This window comes from Penicillium chrysogenum (assembly GCF_028827035.1).
Source record: "Penicillium chrysogenum strain IBT 35668 chromosome Unknown utg000005l_segment0_segment0, whole genome shotgun sequence".
NCBI classification, from domain to species: Eukaryota; Fungi; Ascomycota; class Eurotiomycetes; order Eurotiales; family Aspergillaceae; genus Penicillium; species Penicillium chrysogenum.
Window position 1 is genome coordinate 725,598 of NW_026622753.1, and position 18,562 is coordinate 744,159.

General features: G+C 50.9%; 7 protein-coding genes across 7 annotated transcripts; 3 read left to right on the forward strand and 4 right to left on the reverse strand.

The window, feature by feature from the left end:
* Nucleotides 1-1,107: 1,107 nt before the first annotated feature.
* N7489_008663 (CAP domain-containing protein) lies at nucleotides 1,108-2,063 on the reverse strand (the record flags this gene model as incomplete). The annotated part of the gene is made up of 2 exons (XM_056714413.1): nucleotides 1,108-1,453; nucleotides 1,507-2,063. The coding sequence occupies 2 exons, from the start codon at nucleotides 2,061-2,063 to the stop codon at nucleotides 1,108-1,110; spliced, it is 903 nt and encodes a 300-aa protein (XP_056562035.1).
* A 1,599-nt stretch (nucleotides 2,064-3,662) lies between these two features.
* Nucleotides 3,663-6,190, reverse strand: N7489_008664 (thioredoxin domain-containing protein; the record flags this gene model as incomplete). The annotated part of the gene is made up of 4 exons (XM_056714414.1): nucleotides 3,663-4,303; nucleotides 4,362-5,873; nucleotides 5,925-6,042; nucleotides 6,095-6,190. The coding sequence occupies 4 exons, from the start codon at nucleotides 6,188-6,190 to the stop codon at nucleotides 3,663-3,665; spliced, it is 2,367 nt and encodes a 788-aa protein (XP_056562036.1).
* Nucleotides 6,191-6,688: 498 nt separating this feature from the next.
* N7489_008665 (WD40 repeat domain-containing protein) lies at nucleotides 6,689-7,961 on the reverse strand (the record flags this gene model as incomplete). Its single annotated transcript, XM_056714415.1, has 4 exons — nucleotides 6,689-6,937; nucleotides 6,991-7,620; nucleotides 7,694-7,859; nucleotides 7,921-7,961. The coding sequence occupies 4 exons, from the start codon at nucleotides 7,959-7,961 to the stop codon at nucleotides 6,689-6,691; spliced, it is 1,086 nt and encodes a 361-aa protein (XP_056562037.1).
* Nucleotides 7,962-8,232: 271 nt separating this feature from the next.
* On the forward strand, nucleotides 8,233-10,227 carry N7489_008666 (uncharacterized protein; the record flags this gene model as incomplete). Its single annotated transcript, XM_056714416.1, has 4 exons — nucleotides 8,233-8,255; nucleotides 8,308-8,343; nucleotides 8,396-8,642; nucleotides 8,881-10,227. 4 exons carry the CDS (start codon nucleotides 8,233-8,235, stop codon nucleotides 10,225-10,227), a joined length of 1,653 nt encoding a protein of 550 aa, XP_056562038.1.
* Nucleotides 10,228-11,337: 1,110 nt separating this feature from the next.
* N7489_008667 (uncharacterized protein) lies at nucleotides 11,338-12,755 on the forward strand (the record flags this gene model as incomplete). The annotated part of the gene is made up of 6 exons (XM_056714417.1): nucleotides 11,338-11,532; nucleotides 11,597-11,679; nucleotides 11,718-11,889; nucleotides 11,956-11,991; nucleotides 12,050-12,641; nucleotides 12,715-12,755. 6 exons carry the CDS (start codon nucleotides 11,338-11,340, stop codon nucleotides 12,753-12,755), a joined length of 1,119 nt encoding a protein of 372 aa, XP_056562039.1.
* A 535-nt stretch (nucleotides 12,756-13,290) lies between these two features.
* On the forward strand, nucleotides 13,291-14,897 carry N7489_008668 (putative MFS transporter; the record flags this gene model as incomplete). Its single annotated transcript, XM_056714418.1, has 7 exons — nucleotides 13,291-13,532; nucleotides 13,592-13,982; nucleotides 14,033-14,156; nucleotides 14,207-14,399; nucleotides 14,480-14,552; nucleotides 14,605-14,659; nucleotides 14,725-14,897. The coding sequence occupies 7 exons, from the start codon at nucleotides 13,291-13,293 to the stop codon at nucleotides 14,895-14,897; spliced, it is 1,251 nt and encodes a 416-aa protein (XP_056562040.1).
* Nucleotides 14,898-15,214: 317 nt separating this feature from the next.
* On the reverse strand, nucleotides 15,215-17,398 carry N7489_008669 (putative nuclear RNA binding protein; the record flags this gene model as incomplete). The annotated part of the gene is made up of 1 exon (XM_056714419.1): nucleotides 15,215-17,398. The coding sequence occupies one exon, from the start codon at nucleotides 17,396-17,398 to the stop codon at nucleotides 15,215-15,217; it is 2,184 nt and encodes a 727-aa protein (XP_056562041.1).
* Nucleotides 17,399-18,562: the final 1,164 nt, after the last annotated feature.

Genomic DNA, 18,562 nt, shown 5'->3' on the forward strand with positions numbered 1-18,562 from the left:
GCAAGTGGGTTGGTGTGACCGGATGATACGGTGGAAGAACGGAATGATAGCGCCGGAGAAACGGATGAGGTTCGCTGTGCCGCTTGTCAGATGTCAAGTTGCCAAGAAAAGAACCCCGTAGACAAGTAGCCCATGGGCCCTACAGCGACTCTTCAAATAATATGGGAGACTCGGAGATTGCAACATGTAGACAATCACACCTCGAGCTGTTTCCATGGAGGATAGGGATGGAATGGCTTTGTCTTCGGAGGATGCCCCTCACCCCGTGGGGGGTAATTAAAAGGGAAATGATAGGATGGCATCGACCAGGCTAAGAACTTACTTCCAAGGTTAATGTCAATCAACCCTGCACGATGCTGCAGATATCTTGGCTCGGAATAAGGATGTACAAAGAAAGCTTGAAATCCGTTGAGGTTGAGAGATTTAAGGTCGAGCTGTTTAATAAAGATAAAGAGAGGACACTCGGGACGGAGGAAGTAGTCTACCGTGTACCCGACACAGAAGTTCTTGGAATTTTGGAAGTATATCGGTTTGGGCTCTCTCACTTCGTGTCCGAATGACGTTTCGGGCGAAGGGACCGGTCATGCGGGGGAGCTTCTGGTCACGTGAATCCAGCGTCATGGAGCTAAAAACATATAACGACAACAACAACTACGACTACAATAGAAAATTCAACGATTTTGTGGGGTAAGGATGTCAAGGAAAAATTCATGATACGCTGGGGTTATACACGGTACATCACGCTCGCAAAAGGAACAGAAAATTGACGCCAGAGATTTTGTTATCCACAGGATGAACCGCAACACAGTGGCGGAAGACAAGGAGTCAAATATTCACAATGGAACAATAATATCTGCATTGCCATGAGTCCCCCAAGGTAGGAGGACAAAGCACGCTTGCATACATACAGTATGGGTCACCGATCGAGGCAGGACATGCAAATGATGAAGAAGGTAAAGACAAGAAGACAAATCCACATGGCGCAAAGCGAATGGGAACAGAAATGTTGTTTGGAAGAATATGATCCAGTGAGTATAGATCGCCAACACAAGAACAAGTATCCGATGTGGCATTCTCAAATCAACAGCTCCATCTATCCCAAGACGTTTATGCGCTGTTGGGCTTCAAGACGTTGTCGGCATACTCGCCGGCATAGTTACCGGGGGTGCCATAGTTGCAGACAGTGAAGGGGGCGGCGCCACCAGCATTCTTCAAGTCAGAGCAGCTAACGGTAGCGCAACCGACGTGCGAGGTGCCTTTCCAGACGATCTGAGTGAAGTGGCCCCATTTAGAGAAGTTGGACATGTCAGGACTGGCCTGGCCATAGAGGCTGGCGAAGTATGGTTCCTCATCGGTGTACATCATCTGGCTGATGATCTTCTCGCCAACCTGTGCCTCATCGTAGCCGTATGCGATGTTCTGACCGTAGGATCCGCTGGCGGACGGAATGGAACTAGTAACGTTAGAACAATTGTTTTTCAGACCACAAAATGGAGGAATACTTACGTGTCATGTTCATACACGCAACGCGAGGCGAGAGTGTGGGCGGCTTGCGCAAGGTCATCGGACCAGGTCAAAGCGCTGGCAGAGTGGTCGCTGCGGTGAATGTTGTGGTAGTGCAGGACGGATTCATGGTAGGAGTTGCCAGCACTGGGAGCGGCAGTGGCAGCGGCGGTAGTCGAGGTTGCCGAAGAGGTCGCGACGGGGGCAGCCGAGGAGGTCTCAGGCTGGATTTCGGCTTCGGTGGCCGAGGACCAGGTGGAGGACCAGGTGGTCGCGCTGCTGGGTTCAGCAGGCTCAAAATCGGGAGCAGGAGTAGGAGCCGCAGGAGGGACGGACTCGACGGTGGTCTTCTTGGAAATGTCGGCAGTGTGAACGGCAGCGTTGGCGGGCTTGGTGGGGTCCTGCTTGACCAGAACAGCAGTGCTAGGGGCGTTGGTGGGCCACTGGGTGACAGTCTCGGTGACGGTGGTGGTAGTCCACTCGGTCACATAAACTTCCTTCTCAATAATCCTGGCACAGGTGCCAACCGCCAAGGCGGCAAGGATCACAGCAGAACGCATTTTGGGATTGAAGACAAAGAAACTTCTCCAGGAAGTTTGTTAAGAGAGAGTCGGGATTGGGTCAAGCAGATCGACTGCGTTGACAAAGGAGTGTGTACGTTGGGGAGATAAAATGAATGGCAGGCCTCAAAACACCTTCTTTCTTCAAGGAGTGAAAGAAAGATAAGATGCAGGCTGGAAAGATCGGATGGAGAGGAGGAAGGGAGAGAAGAGGAGAGAAGAGGATAATGTAAATAATGTAGAAAGGGGAGATGAGGAGGAGTGGGCCCGTGCGAGTAGGGAGGATATTAATTTTAAATGAAGTCCAAATGTACTTGGAGGCACAAAGGCTGTAATTATTTTATAAATTATTCTATTTGAACAATTTCAATGACTTTCTCCTGTACTTATTCTCTTTCCTTTTGACAATTTCCAGCCTCTTGAGATTTGGACATACCTCAGTGTGGCACGTTGTGTAGTACAACATACATTCCAAGCCCTAGATACACCCATATGAGGCTGGTGATTTTGGATAAGCAAATATTCTCCGAGATTTCTGTAATTTCGTTTAAAGTATTAAGGATATGGATATATTAAAAAGTAAAAAAGGGAAGATGAAATTAAGAATTAGGGTATGATGTGTGATGTGTCCCCTGGATGTATCGTCTGGACCGTTATGGAGTATAGATGGAGTATATACTCGTGAGTGCGCGTACTCCGTACTCCGTACTGCTAATCAGAAGCGACAAGGGAAATAAAGTAATTAAAAGTACCGTGGGTTTCAGCTCAAAAGCAGTGTCTATGGAGTACTAGGGTATTAAAGCGAGATCTTCTGTGATCGAAGCCAGGGGACATTAAGAAGCCCCTTAGGCACAGTTTCAAACTTTGGTACCCACCCGTAGCTTTAACAGCCAATCACAAGAGCTCATAGGAAAAACAAACATCCCCACTTGCACACCCGCTCATCCCACTAAGAAACTTGGCTTGGAGGCCGATTCGGTAGTCTGAACGGGCGGATCTGACATAGATTAAATCAATCAACCTCGTTTCAGCCACTCATTTAAGACGGGATCAAAGTATTCTCCGGAGTACAGAGTATCCGGCATCGAAATCAGAAACTGCCACTTTTTGCTTGGGCTTTGAGTTTTAGCCCGTTTCCAATTTTTCTGTCGATAGATCGTCGTGATAGCGGAAGAGCAAAACCAATATCATGGCTGGGACAACCAATCAGAGCAAGGCGCCGGTTGACGCAGCATCCACGGGTTGTGGTGGGACAGGGCGCGTATACATTCTAAGGAGGGGGGAAGTCCAAAACAACCATGGATCATATTTTTGGTTCTACCTGTATATCACCTCTGCGCTGAGGTTGTACGGTGTACTCCGTCCAGAGTACTCCGTATTCCGTCGGTAGATTCTAGTCTTCAACGTACATCTCCACCTTTTCGGCATTGGAGCCCAGGGTCCACAGTCTAGAAGGGCGGCAGGGGGTCCCGCTCTGGAATAATGTAAAACGTAAAACGTAAAGCGTGCAATACCCAACCAAACGTCAAAGAACGCCGCACAAAACACTCCTGATGTTAATTTGAAAAGAAAATTAATTCCAAAACTCCTAGCGCTCGCCTAGAGATCAATAATTTGGCATCGCCCAGTCTCGCAAACCATCAAATAGTTCTTGGCCGGCTCACTGGCTTTTAAATCTTGAAGGAGCGCATTTCGGGATTTAAGCCAGAAGGACTGATTCCCCACAAAGTCTTTCAGGTGTGAGGGGCGAATGTCGACAATTGAAGTGACCACGATAGACGAGGACACGGCCACGCCGGCCTCGGCCCGTAGCCGACGCCGGATTAGGTCGAGTGCCGACACGGGCTCATCATTCCGACTGAGGAGAGACTCGCCACGTGGATCAGGAATCGAGGAGATATCGGCGGTGGAGAACACACCCGTCACCGTACGAGTACCAATCTGAAGGCCCACGATCACGTCCAGCATTCCTACGAACAGGAAGGGGTGCTGGATGATCTCCACCGCGAAGGTGTTGCAAGTCTGCCGGGCCAAGGTCCGGTAACTCTCATCCCCGAGCAGGGCGGATAGGCGCAGGAGATTACGCGCAATAACTCCGTTTACCGAAGGTGTTGCTGACTCGGTGCCGGTCTTCAGACGGAGGAGCGGTCCAGGCATGCCAGGGGTGGTGACGGAAGGTGTACTGTAGTATCCGGCAGCTGTAGAGCCACTCTGGGCCAAGAAGTATTCATTGAGGTACTCTAGAATCACCAAGTTAGCCATTTAAATCCTGCTAAAAGCAAGGGATTATTCACTCACTTTGCAGTCGCTCGGCAAATTGAAGATAGCTGTCGTCGTAAGTAGCGTCATACATGTCGAGCAGCCCGCTAGCCAAATATGCATAGTCATCGGCGAAACCCGGGGTGTCTCCGCGATTTCCATCGCGGTAAATACGCCATAGCTGTCCCGTGGCTTTGTCGAAGAGCTTGTCCTTGATAAAGCCGATTGCTCGTGCTGCCGCTTCGCGGCAATGCACAGCCTTCGAGCTCTCTATCTCTTCAAACAGAACACTACACTTGGCAAGCGCACCGATCGCCAATCCATTCCAGGCCACGATAATCTTGTCATCCAGGTCTGGCCGCCCACGTGTCTGTTCGCGGTGATCGTGCAACTTTTGCTTCGACGATTTGATAATCTTAACCACTTCTTCTTCGCTAAGACCAAAGTCTTTAGCAAGTTTGCTCGGCGTTGCACGGATGGACAACACGTTTTGGTTCATGAACTCATCATGTGGGTCGTATTCGGGTGGAACGTTGCCGTCAGGGAGAACACCCCAGTGTTTAGCGCAAACCGGAGCATCCCGAGGGCCGAGGACTGAAGTGAGTTCCTTCAACGACCAGACATAAAAGGCACCCTCCCGCTTTTCGGTATCATTTGGATGAGGGTAACTGTCGGCGTCTTCCGAGGAAAAGAACCCTCCGGTGGGCGACTGTATCGGGGCGCTCGTCAAGTAGGCAGACAGGTCATAGACAGCGCCTAAAAGCTCGGGGTCATGAGTGAGCCGGAAAGCATCCACATAGACATCCAATAGCTGTGCCTGGTCATAAAGCATCTTCTCGAAATGGGGGAGACCCCAGTCCGCCGTCACGCTGTACCGTGCGAATCCGTGGCCGATGTGGTCCCGAATTCCGCCACGAGCCATATTCACCAGCGTGGTGACAGCCATCGCGGTCGCTTGTTCGCACTCATCATGCCCTACAACATCCATGACTTGGGTCGGGTAGGCACCGAGCCGGAGTAGGAAGCTGAGGTTGGACGGGGTAGGAAATTTGGGTGCGCGGCCAAACCCGCCATTAACCGAGTCGTATCGAGATGCAAAATGCTGATACGCTTCTTCTAGGAGCTCAATATCCATCTCCTCGTCCTTATCATTATCGCGGTCACCTTGCTGCGTGTGCGTCCCTTCCTCGGCAAACTCCCTCAATTGTTTGGTGATTTCTTTAGCACTGTCGAGACAACGTTGCTGTTGTGTCTGCCAGACATCCCTCAGTTTCTCTAAAATCTCCACGAATCCGATTGCCTCGGGGCCCCTAAATGTGGTTGAATTTGGGCCTTGCCAGTAAGTGCCACCAAACACGGGCTCAAGGCTGGGAGTCAAAAACACATTCAAGGGCCAACCACCAGAACCAGTTGTGGCCTGGACATAATTCATGTAGACGTCGTCAATATCTGGTCGCTCTTCCCGATCAACCTTGATCGGGACGAAGGACTCGTTCAGAATCGAGGCTACCTCTGATGACATGAAAGATTCTTTTTCCATGACATGACACCCTAGACAAGGTTAGAATACCAATACCCTCACTTAGAGTAGTTGGGACCTACAATGACATGCGGAGTAACCGATACTAAGAAAGATCAAACGATTGTGCTTCTTGGCAAGCTCCATAGCTTCTGCGTCCCAGACTTGCCATGCTACCGGGTTATTCATATGTCCTCGGACCTGTTGTTCCGTGAGCATGTTGCAGTTTATTTTAAGGTAGCACGTCTCTCACATAAGGGGATTTGCTTTGGTGCAAGCGATTGACCATTTTTGGGCCTGTGTCTGGTACATCATGGCGCGGATGTGAGTGGTTGATCGAGGCGGCCATTGTCACTGGATTTCTAATACTTTCTCTGGTCGGAGACTAGACGTCCGTCAACCCTATGCCCAAGAGGGGGTTACTTGCAGGTAGTACTACCTAGACACCCAACCTTGGAAGTTTAGAAGCTACCCCACGTGCAATCAAGTCTTATGGGGTATAGATGGCTGGCACAAATAGTAACTCTTAGATATGAAGACAAACGGTCCGGGCTGTAACGGGCTGGAGCGTGTTGAAGCGGGTTAGAGCGTGTCTTGAAGGATAAAGTCGTGTGCGGGCCAACGCCATTTAAGCGGGGGAGTCGAGGCGAAGGTCGAGGTCGCGGGAGATCGGCCCTGTGCGTCATGGCTGCATCAGAAATGTCACGTGATTCATACTATACGGTTGCGGGAACTGTATAGGATGGACAGTTATGTAGTCTACATTGTATGCATTGTATGGTATTGGTGCACTGTACATGTCTGCTAGTTTTACACAAGCTCAAAACACAATAGGGTATCACAACATCTAATCGTCTCCCATTAGCTCTGCCAACTCTGCCTCTTCCTCCGCTGTTAGCATTGATTCGGCTGGCTTTTCCTCCTCCTCTTCTGTTGGCTTCTTTGCAAGTTCCACTGCTTTCTGAAGTTCATCAGGCCGAAGGGGCCATTGGCGAATAGTCGCGTCAATTCCCACGCTGACAATGGTTGACCCTACAAGCGCAAGCCCAGTGACCTCTTCGAAGTGGCCAGAGAAAGTATGATGGAGTGCTCCAGTCTGTTTTAATCAGCATATATGCCATAGACAGACAAAAAAGGAGAGATCCTTACCGATCGGTTCCATACTCTAACCTCCTCGTCCCGACATGCAGTCACGACCCAGCCTCCCGTTTCGTAGACGACAACATCACGGACAAAGTCAGGATGCTCTAGGGTCAGATTGGCCTTCCATCCATCCTGTCGAACCAAGCACTTGGCAGTCTTGTCAGCCGAGGCAGTCCAGAGGTCGCCGTCATTATCGAAAAAGAGCTTATAGACACTAGTGTCATGAGGAAGGAGAGGGTCAGTAGTACTCCCCCCACCAAAAATACTGAACTGGCGAATCTCTCGGTCACTTCCTGCGCTAAATACGGTCGGTTGGGTGCCCTCTGATTCTGGGTCAAGAACAAGGTCCTGAATGCCGCGAGAGTGGCCCTTGAAGGTCTCCAACCGCTCACCACTTGCGATATTGAACACTAGGATTTGCGCATCGGCGCCACCAGAGATGAGCAAGTCGTCACCTAGTAGTCTTGCACTGGTGACTGATCGAACAAAATCGGCATGGCCTTCGTATTTCTGGCGCGGCTGGCCCGTGGCTGTGTCCCAACTCCAAATAGCTTTGTCCCAGCAACCGGCAAACAGGAGCTTGCCATCGGGACTCAAACAAATACTAGTCAGGGGGCCATAGGACCTGTAAACACCCTAGCTGTTTCTCCTGTCTGTAGAGAGGTGAGAACTTCAGATCGAGACAGTTCGAGATGACAGATGCACTCACGGCAAGGATGATCCTCCTCACAGTGCCATTGCTTTGCGCAACGTAGATCGAGCCGGTATTCCAGGGGTCTGGGTGAGCTGCTAGGATCTTGCCCTGCAGTCGAATAGGGTTTCCATTGGTGTTCTGGGACTTGGCATCTTTCCGCTCCTGCTCATCCAAAGATGCGCTGTGAGGGATGTCAATTAACACTTTTTCGGTTCAAAGACCAAAGAATTGTTTTGACTCACGATGTCTGAAAGAAATGATCTCGGTTCGAAGATGTCGTCATCGTGTCTCGAGTCTCTAAAAATCAAGTCAAACGTAAAAGCAGCTCTCTTTTTTCCCCGTCAACTTCTCCCCCGCCAACTCCAAAATTGCTATCTGAGCTTACGTCGTCCACCGTAGCCCGTATCCTCCACAAAACCACAGAATTTGCGTTTCTTCTCCCTTCCCTTCTCTTCCCAACCTCATATCTCGTCTCTTCAGATCTCTCCGTTTTCCTATTCATTCCCTCCGTATCTCCATTTTGCTTACCCCGCGCGATATCGCGCACAGCTGCCATGGAAATGAACCACCTCATAGGGTCAGTCTGAACCTGTTCGGAGCCAGGGTGGCCGGGAGTTAACATCTGGCAGTCAGCGTTTCAACCTGATCTCGAAGAGTGATATTCGGTGAGTTTATCAAGTCTCTCAATTGCCTTGTACACAAATTAATTGCTTCCAGCTATGTCGGTACTCTTCACGAGATCAACCCAGAAGCTTCCACGATAGCTCTTGAGAATGTCATGTCATTCGGCTCGGAAGGGCGCCGTGGCAACCCCGCCGAAGAAGTGCCTCCCTCCACCAGTGTGTACGAGTACATTGTCTTTCGAGGAAGTGATGTGAAGGACATCAGCATTGCTGGGGAGGAGCAAAAGGAGCCCGCACCGCAAGAAGCCCCTCGGTCACCAGAAGACCCTGCCATTCTCGGGGTAAGTCACCATAGCTCTTTCCTCGATCCACCACGTCATCCAGCACAACGAACCACACGCCCATTGCCTCGGGGAATTGATCAAGTGACGAAAAATTCTCGGATGTAAACTCACAGACCTGTTCTGAATGCGCAAAACCGTGTAGAGATTTCCGTTGCCTTCCTTCTGATGATCAATTCCCCGTCTTGGACTTGTTTTCATGTGTCATTGTATGCAGTGTGCTGACTAGTGCAAACAGGGCGCGCAACGACCCGTCCCTGGCCAAGTTTCTGAGCCGGGACCTGCTCCACAGAATCTTCCTCCCCAGGGCCCTCCCCAGTTGCCCCAGGGAGCCGGCCCTACTCCTCCCGGTTACCCCCCGCAGCACCAATTCCAGCAAGGTTTCTACCCTCCCTACGGACAGCGATTTGGACCACCTCCTCCATTCCCTCCCGGTCCTGGTTTCCCGCCGTATGGTGCTCCGCCCGGATGGTACCCCCCTCCAGGCCATGGATTCCCTCCTGGGCCCGGTCAATTCCAGCCACCGATGCCCATTGGCCCTGGTCAACAACCTGGACCTCAACAGCCTGGCCCTCAGCAACCTGGACCTCAGCGCCCGGGACCTCCTGGTGCCCCGCCCGCGCCTAAGCCTACCTCTGAACTCCCGGTCGGGGATAAGGTTACCAACAAGTCTACGAGCGGTAACGCAACCCCAGCTGCTCAGAACGCCCCCACTCCTCCCATCGAGTCCAAGCCCACTGTATCTGAAGCTTTGCAAGGCCCTGTCAGTTCTGCTCCTCTGGCTGCTGTCCCTCAAAAGAATGGCCGAGTCATGCCAGCTATTCCGATCGCCGCCCCAAAGCCTGCTCCTATGACCGCCCACATTCCTAGCGCCCCTCGCGGAAATAACCAGTCTATCACCGATGCCACTGCCGCCGCCACTGCTGCCGTTGCTGCGGCCATGGCCAAGTTGCCGCAACCTGGTGCTCAAAAGCAAGCTGGACAGCCCGAAGGTGCAGTGGACGCGCTTACGCAACAGATGAACCACATGCGCCCTTATGACAACACCCGTCCTGCCCGAGGCGGTCACCACCACCCTCGTGGTGGTCGCGGCGGTGCTCGTCCTCAGCACCAGACCAAGAAAATCGAAGTCCCCCAATCGGATTACGATTTCCAAACGGCGAACGCCAAGTTCAACAAGCAGGATTTGGTGAAGGAGGCCATTGCCACGGGAGTGCCTGTTGCTGAAGCCGAGGCCCATGCAGCCGAGGAGGCAGAATCCATGGAATCCTTGTCAAACGTCGGCGTCGTTGCCAACCATGGCTACAACCGTGGTTCTTCCTTCTTCGACAATATCTCGAGTGAGGCTCGCGATCGCGAGGAAAACACCACTCGTGTCGGAGGTCGTGAATGGCGCGGCGAGGAGGAGAAACGCAATATGGAAACCTTCGGACAGGGCAGCGTTGACGGCTACCGCCCCAACTACCGCGGTCGTGGCCGCGGCCGCGGCTATGGTCGTGGTCGAGGTGGTTACAGTCGTGGCTACGGCCGGGGTCGGGGCGGCCGGGTCCCCTCGGAGTCCACTGGTGTTCCATCCCAGGGTTGATCGAGATCTCTTTTGATTACATGTCCTTCTAGCGATGATTGCTATCTTGTTTTCATATTTGGGTGGCAAGACCTATGACCGAAACGAATAATCACACTTGAATCTTTTCTAGTCTCTTCGGCGCAATGGCAACTGGGGCCGGGGGCATACTGGGTTGGCCATGCGATATTTTTCGCAACAGCAATTATGGGTGTTTTTGTTTTTTTTTTCCTCCCTATTTTTCTCTTTATTGTTTATCTTGTTTTCCTTTTCCATCTGCCACGCATACCCTTTCTGCAGCGTCTTCTGAAATTCCTGGACCTGGTGGATTGTTGTCATGTTTTCACTGTGCAGAAAGTGGCGAATGCACCATGATCTCTCGAGCTCGCCGGCATAGAGCAGATATTGTTATTATGTGTACACCATCTAGGGAGAAAAATCCCGCCCCCCTCCATGACCTAAATGAAAAAGGCAAAAACGAGGCCAAATGGCCTTCGAATCTTATTCTTTCTTTGTATATTGTACATGTACTCCGTACAATTAGATCTATATAATATAAACACGGCAAACAGTGTTGTAATTCGCTGTATCGAGACTTCTCGCCCCTCATTCATCGGGGCCAAGGACCCCAAAAGCAGCCATCCTACAACATAGATCGGACTCCATCTGGTGTCCAACCAATACTTCCAGACGTCATTCGGTGGGTCCCAACTGTGGAGAATTGGCTGTCTCCACATGCAACAGATCTTGGTTTTGAGCTCTCCCCCGCCCGATACATCATATACGTTATACATCACACCTTTGTTTTGTACCGACCGCTTCTTATAAATTGCTAATAGAGAACCGTATTACGAAGTACGCTGCACTGTTCCATTATCTATATGGAGCCTCTTGTCTATACATCCTAGCTGAGATAGCTCCAATATGCCAACAATTCAGGACCCTCCGATCTCTCTGTCCAATGATCATTGCTGTCACTATAAACTCGCCCCGCCATGTGTGTAACAGGTAACTTTTATTCGAGTCAGTGTCCAGTCAGTTTGCTACATAAAGTGTGGGACAGCGTCGGAAATTGGGGCTTTAATCTCTTGTTCCCTTTCCCTCGTTATATATCCAATATTTATCTTCCCCATGGCGCCCAGCAGTGTTTCCAAGCTCTCTGCCATATCGAGTCACATCAAGAATAACCCCATGTTATCCTCCACTCAAGTTGCCAACCAATTACCTTGGAACCCTAACAGCACCCAATTTCCTTCGCGAAAGGATCTCCCAAAGCTTCCTGGTGCACCCGACGGTGCCGCTTGGGTCTGGGGCAAAGATGATGAGGTATGATGCTGCCATTGCCTGTTCATATGTTCTGTCCCAGGTGGCTAATTTGTCTGATGTAAAGGTGGGCAGACTGAACCTCTTGACGCCGCAGCGGGTCAAGGCATCTGTTGCTGAGATTGATACTGGCGAGATGGTGCGCCTGGAGTAAGTTTAGTGGACTATTAGATTACGCTAAATTACAGACCCGACTTACAAGTGTCAACATCAAGTCTTCCTCTCACAGTACCCGAGAAGCCGGCTTTTGACCGCGAGGTGTTTCAGCATAACATCAAAACGCTTGTTGATGGTGTTGCTTATGACGATACTTACATTATGAACACGCAGAGCGGGACGCAGTGGGATGGATTCCGGCATGTAAGTGATTATTCCCTCCAAAGAAACCGAAGCCACCACTCGTACACCGGTCTAATACGTCCATAGTTCGGTCACATTGATAGCCAGTGTTTCTACAATGGGGTATATCTATTCCAAGCTCCCATTTTCTGTCTCCGGATACTAATCCATCAACGCATAGGCCAAAAGCACCGACTTTGTAGGCGAATCCGCAAACCACCGCTGCAGCATCCACCATTGGGCAACACACGGAATCGCCGGTCGAGGAATCCTCTTGGACTACTACCACTACGCCAAAACACACAACAAGCCCTACGACCCATACACAACACACAGCATTACGCTATCAGAGTTACAAGCATGCGCAACCTCACAAGGCCTGGATCTACGTTCAGAGTCCGAAGGTGGCGACATCCGCATCGGAGATATTCTACTCATCCGCTCCGGCTTTGTGGAGCGATACTACGAGCTCAGTTCTGAGCAGCGGTACGCAGCTGCCACACGGTCCCACGAGGACTTGTGTTTCGCGGGACTGTCGCGCGAGCCGGCTATCCGGGATTGGCTGCATGATTGCTACTTTGCGGCTGTGGCGGGTGACTCGCCGACGTTTGAGTCTTGGCCTGTTCCGGAACAAGACTATTTGCATCAGAGTTTGCTGGCGCTGTGGGGGTGTCCTATTGGCGAGATGTGGGATTTGGATATCCTCGCTGAGAAGTGTAGGGCAAGGGGGAAGTGGTCTTTCTTTATGACTAGTGCTCCGGCCAATATGCCAGGTATGTATCTTTCTCGTGGGACTCAGGGCTGGGTTCATGTGTTGGGTCTATGGGCTATGCTAACAGGTTGTAGGTGGAGTGGGTTCCCACGCGAATGCGACTGCTATTCTTTAGATGGGATTTGCGTATAGGGAGGGTGCTACTTTAAGTGTTTCAAGTGGTTGTCAGCGCAACACAGCACTACTTTGAACCAGTCTTACTATTCAGTTGAGTGTAAACTAGCTTTATCCTTTGTGGCAACTCCAGTCTCCCAGGGCTGCTTTTAACCATATATATCAAGTGCGGTGTCCAACACTAAAATATGTTATACAGTAAGTGCCTCGGTCATGCTGGTGTAGGCTTCGAATATATACCTAATGCTGCATCCCTCTTACCATCTAAAAAAGCCATAGACATTTGTAAGAAGATTATGGTTAGAAATAGATATCAGATGAGATCACATCCTCTTTATAACTTGGGGGCACTGGGTTATTGACCACGATAATCCTTGGGGTTCGGCTAAACTCCGGCCCCAGGGCTAACCAACTCCGCATTTCTCCATGTTTTCTCGTGTTCTGATATTGAACCTCCGCAATCTTGATTTCTGTCTAAAAAGGGGGACACTTCCATCTTCCGGTCTAACCCAAGACACTGTATTCCCCATTTCATCATGAGCACCCAGACGCAAACAGAGACGATCGTGCTGCAGACAAGAGCTTCTACAGAAGCGACTCCAGCCGAGAATGACACAACACAAGACTCAAGACCCGCAGACCCAAAATGGATGTATGCCAAAATCCTCAGCGCAGGATTATCCTTTTTCGTCGCGGGAGTCAACGACGGAAGTCTCGGGTCGCTCATTCCCTACGTGATACGCACCTACGACATCGGCACGAACATGGTAGCCGTGCTGTAAGACCAAACCAACCTTGGAAGGATATCTATCTCCAATACAACACTAACACCGCCAGATACGGCACAACCTTCCTCGGCTGGCTAGTCGCTGCCCTAACCAACGGCAAAATAACCCAATACCTAGACCTAGGCCCAATCCTCAGTCTAGGCGCCGCCATCCAAGTCCTAGCCCAAGTACTGCGTGTCTGGGAACCCCCATTCGCACTGTACGCGGTAACATTCTTCCTAGCCAGTCTGGGCCAAGCCTACAACGACACCCACGCTAACACCTTCGTCTCGGCGCTGAATGGCGCGCACCGCTGGCTCGGCTTTATCCATGCTATGTACATGGCCGGGTGTCTGGTTGGACCCTTCGTAGCGACGGGCGTGGCGTCGGCAAATGTCGATTCGAAGTGGTATTTGTTTTATCTTTTCCCGCTTGGCGTGGGTGTAGTGAATCTTGCGTTCGTGGGTGGTTCTTTCCGGGATCGTATGGCTGCTTCGACTGTGAGGGGGAGGGGGGAAACGGGACTGCTTCGAGTTCTGCGCTCAAGGAGATCAAAGATACGCTTTCTACGCCGGGGGTTTGGCTGCTGAGCTTGTTCTTCTTTTTCTTTCTTGGTGCTACTATCACCGCTGGAGGTATATCTTCAGTTGTTTTTCTATTTGTTCTGCGAAACTGACTATATCAGGCTGGATGGTCGAGTACCTTGTCAACGTCCGCAACGGCGACGTCAAAGAAATGGGTTATGTCCCAGCTGGCTTCTACGGCGGCGCCTTTCTAGGACGTCTTATCCTCGCTGAACCTACGCATAGACTCGGCGAGCGTCGGATGATCTTCTTATATGCTCTGCTGTGTGTAGGTTTGCAGTTGGTATTCTGGCTGTGAGTTTGGCAATATATCCAAGATCCAATCTATATACCGGTATCCTGCTTTGTCTGTACTAATACTCGCGATCTACCAGTGTCCCAAATATCATCACCGAGGCAGTAGCAGTCAGTCTACTGGGATTCTTCTCTGGTCCTTTCTTTGCAACAGTAAGTGTCCACTACTGTATTTTTCTGATCCCAAATCTAACCCCTGGCTTAGGGTATATCGGTCGGCTCAAAGATCTTCTCAGCAGAGATTCGCTCCTCTGCAATCGGTAAGCTAATCGCGGCCTTGGAATCCCTGGGGTCTACATTTCTATTCTAACTCTACTCCACATAGCATTTGTCTTCGTACTCGGTCAAATCGGCGGATCGGTTTTTCCCGCTTTGACGGGCATCATCGCGGGAAAAGTTGGTGTCAAGGTCCTGCAGCCCATGCTTGTCGGTTTACTCGGCGCTGCTGGTGTGAGCTGGTTAATCTTGCCCAAGGATACTGCCTTACATCAGGATTGACGGGTTTATAAAACCGCGCTTCGTGGTATAGGATTGGTCCGCAGAGAGCCGGAGGTGTGATGTGTGAAAACCCCATATAGAGAACACAATCTGCTTTGGGCGAAGATGGACGGTAGAAGGGTATTGAAAACAATCCACAAGGGTATAAAATTCATTACTTCGTTACATCACGACGACCAACACCGCGAGAAATCAAAACCATCAACCAAAAGGGACCCCCAATCAAATACACAACTTCGCACAGCTATGATAAACGAACCAACCAACATAAAGAAACCTCATAAGCATCATGCCACATAAGAAATAACCGAAAGCCCTTAGAAAATATCCTCAGGCCATTGGTAATCTTCAAGGCCAGAAATCACAGAATCCCCAACAGAAGCCGACGACGGAGAAATCACTGGGGCAGACACAGGCCTCTTTTTCGGCGACCTATTCGCATCGACCTTGACTTTAGCAGCGCTTGAGCGATGCTCTTCAGGAAGAGGCGGTACGGGTGGAATATCGTCATCACGGAGGTATCCAGACCGCCTGCGACTAGGAGACGTCTTCGACCGTGTCGGGGTGCGAGGGCTACGGTCAGGATTGAGCTGGCGCCGTGGGTGGTGGTAGAAGGCTTCGCGGTGGGAGTTACTTGGCGGAGCAGGCAAAGGCGTAGACCAGATATTGGAACGCGAATCGTCATCTGACGCAGCGGCAGGCGAAGAGGCTGGGCGCTTATTGGTCTCGCTCTTTTTCATGCGAGTAGGGGTTGTGGGCTTGGAACATGGTGAGCGCGTGGTCCCGGAGACTTTTCGGGGTTGAACGTTGGGGGACCTTTTGATGTTGCGCGTGGCACTTGTACTTCCTCCCGCATCCTTCTCTTCGTGCTCGCTCGGGGGAGCTGCGTGGTCGGTGGCTTGCTTGCGCTTGGCTGAGCCGGGGCTCTCGCCGGCCTCGGATTTCGGCCATTTCGCTTTTCCGGGTGGGCTAAGTAGGCCGGAGTCAATCAGAACATCGAGTTCGGGATCGCGTTCTTGATCGTCGATGCCTTTCGTCGGACTGGGCTGAAGAGGGTTCCCACTATCGATAGATTCAGGAATGGAAGACTTCCGTTTACGGGAGGAGCGGTCCTTACCCATTGACGACGGCTGTGTCCCTTTCGAGCGCCATTTTGGACTTTGGCTTGTAGCCGGGGTGTGAGGCGGTCGTGATTCTTCGAAGGAGAAAGTTTCGCGGCTTTCCACAGATGGCAGGGCTGTCAGATTGGCCGCTTCAGATCCAGACGCCTCGTGTTCTGCGGCCTGTTGATCTAGAAGCCTTTCCGACGGCAGAGTGGGAAGGGCACCAGGGACAAACTTCCTTGGGAACAATGCGGGATCCATCTCGGTATTGAGGGGTTTTGGTTGGGTCACAGGCGCTGGGAGCCGCTCCTCGTTGCCTGTGAGCTCACGGAGCTCTTGCCGGGCACGTTGCAGCTTGTCCTCGAGATTGCTAACTTTCTTGAGCAGCTTGGTTTGGCGCGAGAGTTCCTTGCGGGAGGGTTGCTTGCGCAATCCAGTTTGCTCGTATTCATCGGAAGTCCTATCGCAAAACATAGCTGGGGAAGCAGATGGCGATCCATGGGATTTGAAGAAAGACTTGGGTAGACGAAGATCCTGAAGAGAGGAGCGTTTGGAAGCCGAAGACTCAGACCGTAAGGGCGCATCATGGTTTCCTTGTCCAATTGGGTGACGATATGGGTCTTTGACTGGAGAACCTTTGGCTGGAGAACCGTATTCCATCTTGTGCTGTATGGACCGCCAGGTCTGGTCGGCGAGGGTAGTGTTGACACCAAGACCCTCAGTATAATGGCCCTTATTCGTACCCTTGTAGCCAGCCTTCTTCAATTCCGCATAGGCCTGCTCCGCCTGATTGATGACATCCTTCTGCGGCGACTTAGCAGGCGAACCCTCCGAGTTCTTCCCCCATCCACCAAAGGGATTAAACGCCGAAGCAATAGCCTTCCCAAAACGAAAAATACCAGATGAGCGATGCTGAATGCCAGGCTGTTTGTTTTCCTCCTGAAAGTAGATACTGGGCGGTTTCTCGCTCACACTATCATTCATAGTCGCTTCGACGAATCGCGATGTCCGTCCTCTGGGACGACGGGAGCTAGAAGCAGATGCCGCGGCATGGCGAGCGCGCAGGGAAGCGAGCGATCCGCGAGGTGAAGCGCGAGGCGAGGACTTGTAGCCTGAACCATTTCCGCTCATGCTGAGACTCCCGTTTTCACCCCGCTGGGCGCGGCGATCATGGGCTCCGTAATCAGCGGCTTCCTCGGGCAACGGCCAGTCATTCGAGCGACGTCGTTTGGCCAGGTTTCCTGCTGGCGACCGGTGGTCATCTGGGTGCGCCTCGTCGGCATCGTCAAATTGTCCCGAGATGTCTGAGCTCCAATCGCAGTCCTCATCATCGCTAGAGCGTAGGTGCTTGCGCGATGTGCGCTGGTGTGCGGGGCTCGGGTCGATGTCCATTTCCATCTTGGAGTCGCGGGCACTGATATTGCGCAGTCAAGTTAGGTTCGGTCCTTTTTATGCGTTGAGATCCCTTTCATGGGGGGTTATGGCAAGGGACCTTACCTTTGCAGCTTATCCTTTTTTCCCCACGCCCTTGGAAAGATGTCGCAAAAGTCTGTTAGAATCTGGCATAGAAAAGTAGATGAGTGCTAAGAGGAAAGAAAGCTAAGAAATGGAGGTAAGCAATGAAGCAAGAAATGAACACCGAAATGAAAATCTCAGGAGACTCCAAGGTGACCAGGTTTGTTTACATACTCCGCACTTGCCAAGGGGGGAAGTTTGTTGTGGTACCTGGTACCCACGTCTACCGCCAATCTGTTGTGATAGACCAAGTACCAGCTACATAATGAGAATGTACCATAACCCCAAACAAAAGTACAAATATGTATATCTGTATATCTCTAAATCCTGGACTTCGATCTGGAATTTCGCGTGTCTCAGACATGTGCCTTGTATTCGAGGAATGTAGAATATGACATAACCAACCGAGACATGGATATGTACATGGATTGACAACACTTGGCTACTAAAGTGCAGGTATCTCTACATACATGTAGGTATGTATTCGGATGAATTGCAAATCATACATGTAAATTGGATCAAAAGAGAAATGCTAGGTATCAAGAAGATGCCACATCGCCGGTACAAAGGGTAGATTAAGCAGCAGGGGTTAAGGAAACCAGTATCATAACATTAATGAGACAAGTCCTTGTCTGTCTGGAAAGTATGCTCCTAGAAATGTTGAAGGACATCCTAGCTAGAATCGAGATAGGAGTGACATTCTCTGTTCCGATCTGGGATGAAAGGAACGAGGCGCCCTGCGTTTGATGAAGAGGAGATTCGAGATTCAAGTCGATGGATATGTCAAATATAAATGATCATTGAGGCTGGGAGTAAGAATAGCAAAACTGCCAAACCCCTATATTACTCCGAATCTTGACCAAAGAAATTCCTCGCAAAAGAGTGGAATATGAAAGAAATGAGTTCTCAAAGAGATGAGTCCAAATGCAACAAGGAATCTAGGGCTCGGGTAGCCTCAATGAGGAATCAGGAGACAAGTTATGTACAAAAAAGATGCAATCAGATACCATCACAAGAATCAGGTCCATTAACCGGGTCAAGACTCGG